Here is a 15928-nt window from a genome sequence, read left to right as displayed (position 1 = left end):
GGATGGATTTGAAAGTACTAGTGATACCATTTTGTTGCTGCTGTTTACATTCCTTGTGATGCAAATTCCCAAAAAATGCACGACAGGAATGTGTTACTGTTTTTGTTTTGTTTGCCATGTGTTTGTTGTGTTGAAAATGGGCTACAACTAACTTTTGTTGTGCATCCCTGTGTTGCATCATGACAAAAGATCCTTGAATTTTAGGATTAGAATGTTTCCCTCGTCATATTTTCTTTTTTCTTGAAAAATGTCACACTCTGTTTCCAGATGGTATCAGTAGTTCTGGCTGTGGAAGGCTATTTTTTGATTCCCATGGCCATTTTGATTACATTTTCTTTTAAAGTCACTTTGAAACTCCATAAAAAACAAGTTTATTGAGGAAATAAGAAAAATAACATACCTTGAAGTGAGGTTGTTCATAACTGTTTCTAAATGATTAAGGAAGAATATGTATTATCTCTCTAACCCTCAGTGTTAGTAGGCTATACATCAGCAACTCTAAGCTAAAAACAAAGATATGCAAGTTTTCATACATAAAGATTTTCACATGGTAACTTTTTTGTTTAGTTTCTGTTAGTAGTTTATTCATAAAAATGTACTGGTAATGCTGGCTATTAGTCCAATAAAAACAAAAATCATGGTAAAACAGTATAAGGTTCTCAGTATATCACAGACATTTCGGTAGAATCCTTAAACAAAGTATACCCCTCAAGGCAACCATTTTGTGCTGTAAAAGACAGGTTACAGCAAATACCCAGTTTCTAGTGTGCAAGAGCTCATAGTGTCGTCCTCTGTGAAAGGTGCTTCATGTAGTGACAAGGCAGAGTTCATGTGTGACACTTGTCATCTGTCAGGTTCACTGATGCATTGGCTCTGGAGCAGCAGTAGGGCCCAGGCCTGGGAACTGGCGGGTTGTAAGTTCAAGTCCCTGTACGGACTAAGAGCGGAGTGTTGATTGGTACTGGAGAGGTGCCAATTTCCCCCCTGTGCCTAATGTTCCAAGAGTACTTTTGTACGCTGTAACCACCTTGGTAGTGTTGTTGACAAAAAGCTCTGTACAGACAAAGAAGTCTGTGTATTTCACTGGCTCTGTCGTATGTTCAGCAATTAAAAGAAAAATATTTTTAATGCAATGCCATGCACATCAATCCAATATTTTAAGTCTCTATAAACATACAGATCTCTTTTTTTAAAAATTCAATGAAAAAAACACGAAAGAGTATAAAAGATAAAGTCCCATTCAAAAGCCTCACATTCTGCCTTTTGTCTGCCTCGCTGCTGCTGGTTCTCTAAAATCTTGTTATGATACAGGAGCTTTGCCGTTTCTGATAAACTTGGCAAGACTGTGTTCCAGGTTCTGCTTTGCTACGAGATATTACATGATATTTCCAAATCAGTCAATGCAATATGGATGCTACATGTTTATCCAGTGCAAGACTTGCTCAATGGTAGTCATTCAGTGCTAATGGCTCAAGTCAAGACAATTAGCAGGTTTTGAGAGAATAACTACCGTAATTTCATATGAAACAAAACCTAAAACGCTTTGTGATTTAAGGCTCGATGTTGCTCCGGGGGAATTGCACCGTGAATACAAGCCACATTATGCCACGACTCAGTTACAGTGTAATGGCTGAATGTAATGAGCCTAATAAAAGCCTGGTGCATGTAAATCAATAAAAAGTGTAGATATGTGAGACATGTTATGGCACCTGGACACAGAATTGAGGAACCAGCATGGAAATAGCTGATGTGGATACTGGAATGTTTTGTTCTGTTCTGCTGACAGAATGATGTAATAATAATTCACTTTGGTTGTCATGGTGACTATAGAAAAAAAGAAGAAGCAACATTTAGCAGTAAATCAACCTAGCAACCTTTAATTATCTTGTCCTCCTTTTCTTTCCCTCCTGATCATTCATCCAAAAATATTTAAATGATTTTGCTCCCACAGAAATGATCGGTCCTCTTTCAACATGTTACCGTCTACAACATCCTGATGTAGTAAGTTATCCCTCCTATCGGTACTCTCCCTTTTCTGCCCTCTCCAGTTTGTGTTTCAGCTACCATCCAGTCATCTCTTTATATCCGTCACCATAACAACCACAAATGTTCTGACAGATTTGCTGGCACTGCAGTGAGAGGTGAAGCCTCAGAGGGAGAGAGGGAGTGCGATAGAGAGAGAGAGAGAGAGAGAGAGACAGAGACACCCACCCACCCAAAAACCTTGCACCAATAAATGTACACTATGTTCCCAGATCATGTGAGAATGCTTGATTTCCAATACAACCTCGCAATCCTCTCCTGACTCATACATTCATTTACGTGTGTCTAACACCACCGCCAGCCCCGCAGATCAGATTGCACTGTAGTGCAAGCTATGCAGCAGACGCGATCGTCACGAACAAACGGTCCAGCTCAGGTTAAGCTACTGTTCTAAATCAGTATGAAAAATCTACATTTCAGTGGTTATGTTCGGAGTCATCGTCAGTCAAAGAGACAATATAAAAAACGTTAACTGTGTTGAGGAGATGTCTTTCCTCACCATTGCAGCGTCAGTGTTGGACCTACTTAAGGTTATCGTGCTAAACGTTAGGAACTACAGGGAGCGTGTGCTGCAGCAGCCCCCTTAGCTGTTACGTAGTGGTCTGATCCGAGCTCAGCTGCGCTTAAGTCCACAGCCCCACCGGAGCCATGCCTTCTTTAGTGTTCAGTGGAGGCAGCAGGTTCTCCTCGCACAGGAACTTCAGCGGGAAGTGGACCAGCAGCCCTCGGACGGCCTTTAGCTCCTCTCTGGCCTGCTCAGGATCTGTGTCGCAGAGGCGTTTCTCGCTGGCGTGTTCCTTCAGCTGTCGCATGTTGTGGACAGCGTTGTGGGGCAGGCATTTGAAGACCTGTTGTAGAGCAGCAAACAAGAACAAAGGGGGGGGGGGGGGGGGGGGGGGGGGGGGGGGGGGTAAGAAAACAAACTACATCTATCTAACCCTGAATAAAAATATCATGATTTATGATCCACCATCGTTTACATAATTTATACCTTGTCGTATATGGTGGCATTCAGTTTAGCAGGTGCATTCCAGCCTAAGAAGAAGAAGTCATCACTGATTGGATCGTCAATATTGACACTGGGGTCTGAAGAAGCTCCAACAAGAACTCTGGTGGGGAAAATAAATAACTAAATAACAGGCGAATGTTCAGCAAGCACAGAGCATTCAAACGTCCAAAACGTTCTTATCATGTCACATTATAATTTAAAGTTCTTCAGTGAGAATTAAACTATTTAGGTTCATCATAAAGGAAATATTACATCATTTTCAAATTAGATGATTTTCTTGTAAGTCTAAAAAAATACATAGATAGTTCCTCACTTGTTGCCAGATTCCATTTGGTAGCCGACCCTTCTCAATAAAAACAAACTAAGCTAGCCTTGATATTTTCCATGACAGACAGATAGGCGACACACTCCCTTAGAGGTAGTAACAGTTCATGCATAAAGAGAACGCACATTTCAGGAGTTGCATATCTCGTCCTGACCTGAAACACTCTTTACGCAGAGCGAGTGCGAGGGGTCCTGCCTGGTACTCCTGCCCTCCCATGACGGAAAGGACCCGATCTTCATCTTCCACAAACACTGCCATCTCACTATCTCTGTTGCCCAGCATGCTGCGGTCATTGATGTTGGCTGATCCTGGAAAGCAAGTGGAAATTACGAGCATTAACAATCTGTAATTTCAGAGGCGTCACTCGTCAAATTCAACGCATGAAGCAACTCTCAAAGTGAAATAACGTTGTATCGGAAATATTCTTCGCAATGAATCCAGGGTTCTCTTGTTCGATACGGTGTAATCTGTGTATTTGTTGTTCAGAAATGGATTTGAACTTGAATGCTACAGGTTTATATTCTGTAAATGAAATGAAGTCTGTGAGTGCAGAACTCAAAGCTGACTCATCACAGAGTCTGTGGAAGAAACTAATCTTGGCAAACAAACCGCTGATTTAAGCGTTTTGATTTATATTTAACAGTCTCAACCTGGTTTAACATAAAAAAACAATGTGCTGTAAAAAAGGTACAGTGCTTAAGATTTAAGTCCTGGCTATATCTAATTTGGTCACAAATACATTGCATTCCTTGTGCATGCCTCACAATAAAGGCCACCGCAGTCTTTACGGCTTTACATGTGACAGAGTAGTAGAAGAATAGTTAGGTTTGCATTAGCAGTACCTTAAGACACAATTAGGAGAGTGAACAGTAAACAATGAGGCTCAATGAGATACAATTACAAATAGAAACGCAGGATTACATGTTTACATCGTTTCCTGTGAATCCCGTGTGTGTGTGTGTGTGTGTGTGTGTGTGTGTGAAGGCAATCTGAACCCAGCACCGGAATGGTGGACTCCACCACTAAGAATGAAAATTACAGAATGTAAATACTTTAAATTACTTTCTATAAAAAATATAACAACCATAGCTATGATCAAAAATGGGGTTTGACTTCATGACATCTTTTTTTAGATTTTAACTTTTTAACTACTGAAATACTGAAACGAATGACAGAATCTCAATAGAGGATCCTTATTATTTTCGATATCCATACTGTACACTTGATCTTGGTATCCCCGTGCAAGTGTTCCTTTGTATACCTAATTTAAGGAGCTTAAACTTGTAAATATTAAATGTCATTGTCTTTATTGTTCATTTTTATGAATAAATGTCCATCTATTTGCCCACTTGCAATGTTTTTATTCTACAAGTGTTGACAGTGCTAATAAACTACAGCTAAAACTCCTGGATTAAAATACACTGTAGTTTCATAGCTCAATGATGACTTAAGGTAAAAATGATAAAACTGTCGTTGAATGAGTTTGCATCAGTGGTGACGTACCAATGATATAGCGGCGGTCATCAGCAATGAGGGTCTTGCTGTGAACATAGATGAGCTCTGTGACAGGCGACTGGGCGAGCTCGGAATGTGTTCTCAGGCCGCAGAGTGTGATGTACTCTGTCCACAGGTCCTCAACTGGGGGGCAAACCAGAATCACATTAATCACAAAGGGTAATGCAAAACAATTGAAATGTATTAGGAAACTCACATAGACTCTTAAAATGGAAAAGAAGAAGAAGTCAAGGATGAAAATGGAAAATGGTGGGCAGATACCTATTACCAGTAGCTTCAGTTTAAAGGAGCAACACGAAGAAAAAGAAAGAGACATGTCAGAGAGGAAACAGGTGGTATTTTGTGACGTCAGGTGGATTTTTGTGTGGAAATGAGAGCAGGCAAGTGACAGAAAACTCACCTTTCTTAAGTCTTGTGAGAATAGAGTGTTCCCCTCGGCACATGGTCCTAGGAGATTAATCGTTCACAAAAAAAACATAATTAACACATTATAGGACAAAAATATATCAATCAATCAAGTTGCACTTTTGGTTGACAGAAACTCCAGCCTTGTGCTACAACTTTGAACTAAAACTACTAATTAAATAACTAAAAAAGTCACTGGTGAAACAGCTACTTCTTTTGTAATACACAAAAGCCAAAAGAATGGAATATTATCCCAATTAAATTTGAAGCAAATCCTCAACTTTTGCATTTTGTACATAAATGATAACGGGAGGAAAAGGCTCTCACCTGTAAGTGAAGTGCAGAATAGCTTGGATGGCATTTCCACCTCCCATATTGATGTCTCCCTCAAATCCAGGAAGCAAAGGAACCACCACAAACACCCTGTACTTCTTCTGCTCTCTGCAGCAAGACACAATGTCAACAAGTGGACCATTTAAACATTACTACAAGTGGACTGTTCCTTTCACTCTTATTTCTATTCTATGTTGTGATTTGTTGATTAAATGCTGAAATGTACTCATTGTTCATACTCTTTGAAATGTGATTTGTTTAAAATGTTTACATTTCACAGTGAGTTTCATGAAAAACTGCTTTATAACTTTAAGGTTCGAGATTATGGAAAATAAACGAAGCAGTCAAACCCGACCTGTGTGCACGCAAGATTCGATCCACAATTGCGTCACCGATCCCATTATGGATGGTCTTCCCATCATCGGCACAGCTGATGAAGAACTGGTTCTGAGGGCAGAGAAAAGGCAGATGGTGGCTCGGTATGAGGTGAGGGCTAACACAGGTAGGTAGCTGGCAGGGAAAGGGCCGAGCCGTGATTATATTCAGACTCATGATAAGAACTCATGATCAGACACACATTGGCAACGGAATCTCTCAGTGACACGTAAAATGAAAGAGTCAAATGTTATGTAAGTAAATAAGAATCACATGCTGAAACATCAGAAATAAAGGGAGGCCAATCTCTATATACAAATAGATGCATTTCTATACTAAATAGAACCCACTCTTAAGTGTTGCTACTAAAACTATTTGTGGTAACAGTGACAGGTATGCTATTATTTTAAAAAAGTATCAACAAATCATTAGAAAGCATTGATAGAGACATACGGATTCGTCTGTTCCTGCATTACCTCGATGTAGATGAAGTGCTCGCTGTTCTCGATGGTGTGGACGTACGCGTTGAGGATCGAGTTGTCATTGGTTCCAGTCGACCAGTGGTCGGCTGAGCGCAACACCTGAAGAAGAGACGAGTCAGTCCATGGGACATGTCTTTCACATCATAATAACTGCCTGTTGCCAAATCAACTGTAACCTCCAAGTTTAGCTCAAGACTTGGACAGAGAAGAACAAGGAACTTTAGCATTACTAGCATTTAGCATTACTATGCAAGTTACTTTTAAAAGCTTTAGCTGTATCATAGACGTGTAACAAATCAGAAACCTGAAACTGCTGCTATCACTTTTTGTAGTAATTTAAGCTAGTTGTGATGTACTCAGCTTGTGCCTTGCATCAACTTCTGCTTTACGTACTTTATCGTGGGGAAACTCTATAAGCTCCACAGCTCTAACAAAAAAATGTGAGAACTGAGTCCCTGAAACCCTGAATACGGGATTAACTAAACCTGATAGGAAAGCTACGGCATAATAGGGGGCAAGGGTTAAGGTTAAAGGCCACCGCCCACCGTAGAAGAAGAAAGTACACACAGCAAAAGCCATTGTTACCCAACGCTCACTCAGTCAGTACAGAGTGAGAACGGTAGCCTCTGCCATGCCAGTTGTGTTGCTAACGCTGGCAGTTCTCATGACCTGGACCACATTTCCCATGAAGCCTGTTAAAAAATGAAACGCTTCCACTTGTCCCCCCCCCCCCCCCCCCTCCCTCTCCCCGTCTTTGGCAGTGCATTTTGTTTTCTCTGGCTTAACTGAACAGGATAAACATGTTGGAAGTAATTTTCTTCCACAGGCTTTACTCTTGTTCCACCATCTGCCATCGCAAAAAAAAGCTCTGAATACTTAAGCTGCACTTCAAAAAGGCAGAACAGTGTCTCTTTGTTGTACTGTAAAGAAATCCACTTGATTTCCTGCTAGCTCTGACTCGGTGTCTCACAAAGTAAAATGCCAATGGTGTTGTTTGTTTACAGTAAATACATTTCACTAGTTACCCAACATAACAGCAACATCACTTTACATAATCCTCTCCTCAAATGAGAGTTCAAGCTTTCAAACCCTGATGGTGTCCTGATGAAGGGCATCTTTAAAGCTGGTTTGACACAGAAATCCCTTTTTTTTAATGTGTACACTAAGCCATCCTTAAAATACTTTGCTTGTTTTCTGTGTTGCCATCATGCGTGTATAGTGACTTGGTCTTTGGTGCTGAAATACCTGCACTTTGGCCTTGCTGGATCCGGGAACCGTGAATGAGAGCGAGTCAGCAGTGCATTGAGACTTGGGAAGAAGGTAAGGATAGAAGTCGTCCTTGTACTTGTTTTTGAAGATCTAGAGAAGACAAAACAAATGAATGTAAGCAAGATTTTCGACCTTCCTGCTGGTCCTGTTTCCTACAGAAGATTAGATACACTTTGTTTTACTACTTACTATCTGACTCACATTGTTGTCGTTGTGGCTAATAAACCCAATACGTTAGCGTAGCATACCATAATAGGTCCAAGGCAACAAAAGTCTCAGATTGCTTTAGCACTATGTGACAGCTTTAAATAATAATACACGCTAATATATGCGTTAACTAAAGCTTATATATGACTCATTTGTAAGGCTGAAGATGTTCCGGTCCAGAAAAGTGATGAGGATGTTTACAGTAATATGCTAATGTCAGAATAAAACCCAGGTAGCTTTAAAATAACGGAGCTTTGCTTTGAGTCTGACCTTGGTGAAGTTCCAGCGCTGGATGAAGTGGCGGGCTACATCTCGGGCAGCTTTGCCATGAACAGCCGCAGAAAAATCACGCCACGGCATGCGGGGAACCTGAGTCCGGTCGATGTTATCTGAAAAAATACAAAAAGCTAAACCTTGCAGCTCCCCCTTTCCTCTCAGTGTGTTTGCATGTATAGGATACTGAAGAAGATTAAGACGTTACCTTCAAATGGTTTGTCCAGTTGGACCCAGTCTTTCCTGATAAAGTTGCTGTAGTCTTTGCCAAGCCACAGTTTAGTGTTGCCAGTCAGGTCAACGGGGCCCTGCTCTGCTTGCTTATCTGGTTCAGCTGGTTTTGGACCACCAGACACATTATTATCCTAGTTAGCAGAGACACGTGTTAGTGTCCGCAGGGATTGTGACATATTGAAAGCACACAGGTTAATGAACTAATGTAAACACATTCATGCTTTATCAGTTTCTTACGACTGCATCTCCTTTGGGCTCCTCCTCGCTTACGCTGTTGTCCGTCTCTGTCAAACCCAGGTCAGTCAGCCGGTACTGGCTGTTATCCCACCTCCCAAACGCCAGGTCAATCCCCCCCACAAAGGCGACTGTTTGGTCAATGGCCACGGTCTTTTCGTGGTGAGCCCACATGAACACCACAGAGGACACGTGGTCAGGATGTCGCATCACCTGGCGGACATCGGGGTTCAAATTGATGTTAAGACATGAGAAGAGGCCTCTGGGTAATTGCGTGTATCAAATTCCGTGGGGATGTGACAGACCTTGATGTTTGGGTGCATGTTCATAAGAGTCCTCTTGCTGTGCTCACTATTGATGCCAAGGGCCATCTCCATCTCTTTGTACAGCATAACACACACTTTGACTCCTTGTTCCTGCAGGAAGGAGTTAAAGAAGAGGCAACGCCACTTGAGAAATGTATCAGCACAGGTCATCTGAAATTCGAGAATGATTTAATTGGTATGGAGGAGAAGACAGAGAGAATTCGTACTGCTTTGCGTTTGAGTATCTCATCCAGGCGCCAGTAGTTATCAGTTGCTGGTCTCTTTAGGAACACTTCAGGGCTGAGCCTGACAGGGAAGACATGTACATTAATGATATTAAAAATACACTTCATGTATAGCTAAAATATCTAAATGTTCCCAACTTAGTAAAACGAAGCCTCTTCATCACCGAATCCAGATCTTGCCGACACTTACCACCAATCTGTGATGAAGATTTCCTCCTTGGCTTGTTCGAGAGCATCAGCCAGGTCTGCAAAGTAGCCGCTTCCATTCACATACCTTCAAACAATATCCATGAGCCATAAAGTTTAGCAAATGAGGATGAAATGTGAAAACAGATAAATCTCCGGGAAAACATGTATCTGACCATTTGGTGAGCGTGTTCTCCCGTGGCGGGGCGAACCCCTGGAAGCGTTGCACTTTGAGAAAGTCGGAGGTGTCTGCCAGCCGGTTGATTTCATGACTCCACCAATGAGTCTGTCGATAGCTGCTGCATTTGATGACTAGATTCCTGAACAAAAGCAACAAGCCACGCGTCACAAACACAACATGACCTCAGGCATAAATACATGCAGTATGCTGGAGCTCTCAGTACCGAAAGGCAAGCAAACAGCTGACCTACCGAGTGAAGTTCTCAATGCAGACTCCATATCTGGTGTCTGTGTGAGCACGGCCCACTTTCACTTTGAACTCCGGGTCAAACAGCAACACAAAGTTGATGCTGCCGTTGTCTCGGTCCATATACAACAGGAAGGAGTCTTTCACCACCAGCCAGCGCCGGGACCAGCGGAAACAGAGCTGATGATGGCCAATGCAGTTGAGGCCTTGGATCCGGTGACCCCCCGACCTCTTGAAGATGGGTCCCTCCCTGAGACAAGTTGACACAATCAACCTCTATCACGCACTTGGGTCATTAAACCCACTTTTCCTTGCGCCTCACACACTCTCAGTAAGTTTGCTTACAAGCCTTTGGGTCCGAGGTCCGTGACGAAGGAGAGAGCACCGACGGAGAGGAATTCCAGCTGGAAAAAAAAAAAGTAGATGTGAAAATGTCATCGTGCTGCATGACATCCACTTTGTATGTGTGCATGCGTGTCTTTGTTTCAAAGCCGTTACCATGCTGTGATCATTCCTACAAAATGCGTTCTCCAGCAGACCATTCAGGTACTCCTCAAGGTATTTCTGCAACAGAAAAGCAGGTAAATAAGTGTAACTGTTTTTATTCCGTAGAGCTGATGTGTTACATGATATTTATAATGCAGTTAAATGTAATAAAATAACTCAAATGATTTTAAATTGTATTAGAAATAATTTTTTCGCAAAGAACTGGCAGTCCCAAAATATATTATATGATATTTCCTATAAATAAATGACATTGATCAGCCTGAATAAGGACTCTGCAAAGACCAACACAGCAGCAGTAGTTTGTACAGTAGTTAATAGAGAAGACCAATCTTCTTCTTTGAATAAAATACATTTGAATATCTTGCCACAACATCAATTAAGTGTGTGTACTCGAATGGGTTTTTGTGTTCTGTGTAAACTATTTGTGTATCCGATTGGTTTGTTTGATACCATTTTGCTGGAGCTCCTCCTGGTCCGTTCAGTCCCGTGTAGGCTGGGCATTTCCTCTGACATGGCTCTCAGCTGCTGCCTGTCCTTTGCAAATCTTTGAGAGAAATTTAAATATTCAAAACACTTGGCGCTTGACAAATCTGACGATAAAAACTCAGAGCAACACATCACAGGGATTTCCACCGCAGGTCTCTCAGAGCGAGAGGTCGATTTGCATGATTGAAATAAACAGAATAGTGCACCGACCTTCCCAGAGGTATCAAGTGAAGTATCATCTTGTGCTTGTAAAGGTCTCGATGCAGCTCTTGGAAGTGCTTGTACTTCCTCTTCACTACCCAGTGGAAGTGGCCATGTGTTAGCTGCACTGTGTACAGGGTGCCTACATGGACCTGGAGGGACATTATTGAAATGATGTACATGAGCACGGTGGTTTAGATTTAGGAAAATATGTGAATTATTTTCCACACGTGATTAAAAAACTGGTGTACCTTTGAGCGAGTAGTGTATTTCTCTGTGTTGTCCACTCTGCATGTAATAGGTATACCAGGCATTAAGAAAGGTATACCCTCATCTTTTACGTCAGGAAGATGATGCACCACAAGGAAAGGGCGACCGTCTGCAAAATAGAAGATTAGAACATAATCGATAAAAGTCTTCTGATGCAGCCATTAGAGTTTCAACGGTTAAACGTATTCATAAAAGGGACCGTTTATCTCACCACTGCTGGACATGAGGCCATCTATCTCGTCTGGAGAAATGCCGCGAGCGTCATGAGAAAAGCGCCTTCGAGCCAGGTTTTGGGCCGTCGCGCTTTGAGCTGCCGGCTCGATCACATCTGGGCTGGCCATTGCACTGTTGCTGCAAGTGCCAGCTGCCCTGGTGCAAAGACAAAAGAAAAGGGAGTTTCACATTTACAGTTTGGAGTGTTGGCACCTTCCCACCATACAAAACAATTGTGAACCTGAGACCTGTCTACAGCAGATAAGAGATTTTAAAGACACAAGCTTGGAGTTCACAGCATTTCATCACCTCAACAAATTAACAATTAATTGATTCGGTATTCCAATAAAGGCAAAAGTGAGCTATTTTGGAGTCTTACAATATTGTAACTCCACAGACTGCAAGTTCGAGATTTTAGCTGCATTAATTACATAATTAAAGGTCTTTATATCATAGTATATTTTATTGTAATTGATGGGATTCTGCGTATATTTTCTCTATACTGAACATGGCTTCATTATCAAATGACTACTGTTTTTGCCAGTGTAGCTATAGTTAAGTCATAAGTAGGCTGTTAACTTTCCTCAAAGTTTTAATTCTATTTACACTTTAGATGTCAGATCATCTATGTGTTATTCTATATGGTGCGTTTTTAAAACTAGAAACATTTTAAGTAATTTAAAAGTCTCCGCTGCAAAGTCTGAAGCAACGTTTTTGCAGTTATCCTTTGATTGAGTAAAAGTAGTGGAACTTTGGGTGGTATCAGTACTTCTACTGCTACCATTAATAGTATCAGTAGTTTGTAGCAGAAGTGCATGAACTAAAAATAACGTCAGTAGATGAAGCAGCCCCAGCAGCAGAGTAGTCATCGACACTGCGTCACATGAGAAGTCTAGGACACAGCTACCAGCGCGAGAAAAAGGTGCGTGTGAACCCTTTTGTGTGGGTAGATGTCTTTGAATGGCTGAATGTTTCCTGGGCAACCAGGCAAAGGAGAGGGAGGGAGGGAGAGAGGGAGGGAGGGGGGGGTGTGTGTGTAGTGAATTGAAGTGAGAGAGTTTGGGAATGAAAATGAGGATGGCACATATACCAATAATACTAACACTAAAGAACTCCCAAAATTGAGTGAAAATTTAAAATGATCGTCTATAGTTTTGATTCCATGAGAAACAAAAACTGTTCCAACTATAGTGATGAATCGTAATAAGCAGGTTAAGGACGGCGCAATACTGAACACAGGCTGGGTACATCAGCTGGACTGTGTTAGCTAGCTTCAGTAGCATCTAAAGACTTAATAGAAATAAAAGGACAAGTGACAGCTGCAATAAAACATACTTTCCTCTCACTAAAAATGTTTTTTTTTCTTTAAAAGGTTGCATACATTTTTCTGGAGAGGAGATGAAACTGTAATAATTTGTGTTTGATTATAATCTCTTTTGTAGATTCTTTTTTATCTGAGTTACTGTTTATTCAATTATTTCCTTCATAACAAATACCATATGTTTGTACTCATTAGGCTTATTAGGCTGGACTCAATGTACAAATGATGAACAACACTCTGTTGAGTTTCCATCATTTGCTGAAGAACATATTTAACATCAGGGATTACCATGAAAAGAACAAGTTGTGTTTTAATTTATGTGAAGCCCATATTAGGACCATTTCTTCTGTTTGCTGCAGAGCTAATTCTTCACTATTTCCGAGCTTTATTTGTTGTTTCCACTTATAATATAATATATATGTTGGCCATTCAGGCATGCAAATTAACATTAAACCCTGTCATTTAAATCTACTGCTGTTTGTTGAGAGAGATATGTTGAAAAAACAATATTTAACCAAACAACCTCTGTTGAGTGCTATGAATACTGGCAGTATAGCTTTTTTTTTTCTCTGATCAGCCTTTACTCTCAGGTGAAAAGCAAACTTGTAATTGCCACAGAGCATACATATTGTGCATGACAGAATTATCTTAAAATATATGTCATTAACCCTTTAAGGCAGAGAAGTCGAGCTTTTCTTGTGTTTTGTTTGTTGGAGTGAATCTTACTCAGGCATCCTACCTGTGAAACACACTACACCCACCCAGAGTCCTCTACAACATGAGCCAAATTGGCCAGAGGGGAGTGCTTTTGCTGAGAGCCAAGCAACATCTTACACACCAACTGTTCATAGGAGCATAAATCAACGGTGCTGGACCGGTTACCACTTAATGTTGCCAGCAGCAGTGACCGACAAGGCCATGAGAGATTTAAAGCACCTATGTGCAGGATTTGTCTTTGAATCGTCTATTTTTTTTCCACAAACAAAAACGTACACCATCAGAATAATTAAAAAGTGTATACAACAACATTAACATATTTCACAAAGGGGCTTTAAAGATCAACTAGACTCCACCCAAAATGTTTTACTGCTGACCATACTAGTTCTCACCCTGCTGCGATGATGTAGCGGCGTAACCAGGGCGTGGTCGGAACACCTTTACATCACTTCTGGGTGTGGTTAAAGTAAATAAGTTCATATAGTTCTATAGTTTTTTTTTACAAAGGTAGCCATGCCTGGACCTGTCACATATGATCTGATACATTTATTACTCTGCTTGAAGAACAATATAATCCTAAATTATAAAATGTTAATAAGTTAAAGAAATTGCACCTCAGGTATAGCTAGTTTCTCTCCATCTTAGGGGCAACAAGGTAAATACAGAGTAGTATTTATTGTAAAAAGGTGTCATATTGAATAAATAAGCCTGATCTTTACAGATGTTTATGTTCCCTGCTCTATGGGAAAGTTATGGTGTTTTTACATAATTGACCTGACGTTTTAGAAACCAGACATGCACGTGGCCTTTAAATGCATACTGAGACAAAATACATATCCCCAGACTCTGAAACGTGCGACCAAATGACAGGATGTGTCACACATTCCTACGTGACTAAACCAGCAGTGCTGACACAGTCAACCCGCTGCCTGCGCCTCAGCCCAGCGGATTTCCCCAAAATCTGCGCAACAGTTGCCTAAAATAAAGATCGTTTCTGACTGTTTCAACGTTTTCACTGCACTTTTAACCCATTACAGTAAACTGCCACGAGCTTTGTAACGTGGGTTAAGATACAAGTTTGGGAGATGAACACACACACACACTCACACGTTTGCCTCTTTGCATTCTTTTTTGAAAGTATGGACAAGTTGTGTAGACAAGCCTATGTGAGCTACACACCATCTTAAATTTACCCCTAATCTGTATGATCTACTTTCTTAATTCTCCCAACAGTGTGGCTGTTTAGTCACTTTCAGTCTCCGGATATCAAGGCAGCTCAGACTTCAGAGGCTGACATTGCTGAATGCTACTTTGTGGCGTCTCCACCCATAGCCTCGTTTCCTACAGCGATGCATTCCACAAAACAAAACTACAACACAAGTTTACAAAACTACGCCACAAACATCACCTGGCGAAAGTGACGACAGTCGACTGTTCACACAACACACCGACGACAAGCTATAATCACTGGGTGTTTCGTGCCTCGGTGGCGTGAAAGTCCCGCAGCTGGATCTTACATCTGCAATGCTGCGACAGCGCAGTCAGAGGAGTGTAACATATCCGTTTAGTTAGTTAGGCCCACGGAGATACTTACGTTCAGTTCAAATACCGACTCGGGACACACAGCTATTCCACGCGCGGGGACAGAAAAAAGACAACATGTAATTAGGCGTACATGCAGGCTAAAAGTAAGGTTTCATCGTTTTTCTCAATGAAGAGGTCATTCGTATTCCCCGTGGGTGATGCATACGGTAGTCCCTCCCACAGGGTGTCCAGTGGGACAGAGTGTGGAGGAGGAAAAAGGGAAAGGGAATATACGAAAATACGGCAGCAAGAGGCAGCTGTAGCACATTTTTTTGTGTCCTATTTTTTAATCCGATTTGACAAAAAGCACATGATGTTTATTCACAAACCGGGTGAACATTTTTTCGCGTGACAAAAGTTTCGACCGAGAAAAGGCACGACAAGTCCTGACGAGCCGCCATCACACACACGCACGCGCGCGCGCACACACACGCACACACACTCACACAAACACAGGGATCCAGGTAACCTAGACCATGAGTAAAGAGGAGGAGGTGGGCGCCAATGAAACTACATGACAGCGTTACTTATTATCTGTACTGACGTGTATCACAGGATTTCCGGTTCGTATTTTCTAAATGAAAAGCTTGCTTGCAAATATCGGACACTGAATTTCAGTTTTTTCTTTAGGTTTAAACGTTCCCGTTGTGAGGTGGATTTACCGGAAGTACCGGAAGAGTAGCTACATGTCGTGCCAGCAAGTCTCGGTTGAACTGTCCCACAACATTTTAATTTTGAATAGCCACAAAAGACAGGGAAATC

At 41.4% G+C, this 15928-nt stretch overlaps 1 protein-coding gene across 3 annotated transcripts; it reads right to left on the bottom strand.

Moving 5' to 3' along the window:
• Window positions 1–354: 354 nt before the first annotated feature.
• On the bottom strand, window positions 355–15312 carry pld2 (phospholipase D2). 3 transcript variants are annotated; one of them, XM_079171426.1, is made up of 24 exons: window positions 15177–15312; window positions 11543–11700; window positions 11313–11440; window positions 11071–11213; window positions 10825–10918; window positions 10366–10431; window positions 10213–10271; window positions 9872–10117; window positions 9617–9760; window positions 9445–9528; window positions 9237–9315; window positions 9010–9120; window positions 8708–8917; window positions 8445–8601; window positions 8234–8352; window positions 7733–7846; window positions 6482–6586; window positions 5986–6077; window positions 5625–5738; window positions 5293–5339; window positions 4881–5015; window positions 3532–3685; window positions 3035–3152; window positions 355–2891 (listed from the first exon to the last, which is right to left on the bottom strand). In XM_079171426.1, exons 2-24 carry the CDS (start codon window positions 11670–11672, stop codon window positions 2667–2669), a joined length of 2874 nt encoding a protein of 957 aa, XP_079027552.1. In that variant the 5' UTR covers window positions 11673–11700; window positions 15177–15312; the 3' UTR covers window positions 355–2666. The 3 variants fall into 3 exon arrangements, with proteins under 3 accessions (XP_079027552.1, XP_079027554.1, XP_079027553.1); XM_079171428.1 differs by having other exon boundaries at window positions 11543–11695; window positions 15177–15309; XM_079171427.1 differs by lacking the exon at window positions 15177–15312 and adding an exon at window positions 14991–15099.
• Between the last annotated feature and the right edge of the window lie 616 nt (window positions 15313–15928).

This window comes from Pholis gunnellus (assembly GCF_910591455.1).
Source record: "Pholis gunnellus genome assembly, chromosome: 13".
Taxonomy (NCBI): Eukaryota; Metazoa; Chordata; class Actinopteri; order Perciformes; family Pholidae; genus Pholis; species Pholis gunnellus.
This window is presented reverse-complemented; position numbering and strand designations above follow the sequence as displayed.

What these genes read in the sequence shown, in the direction of transcription:
- pld2 (XM_079171426.1), bottom strand. Translation starts at nt 11,672, where the DNA reads ATGGCCAGCCCAGATGTGATCGAGCCGGCAGCTCAAAGCGCGACGGCC. An exon ending in AATACACTACTCGCTCAAAG is followed by an intron (nt 11,214 to 11,312) that starts GTACACCAGTTT and finishes ATGTCCCTCCAG; the next exon opens with GTCCATGTAGGCACCCTGTA. An exon ending in AGCGCTGGAACTTCACCAAG is followed by an intron (nt 7,847 to 8,233) that starts GTCAGACTCAAA and finishes TGTCTTCTCTAG; the next exon opens with ATCTTCAAAAACAAGTACAA.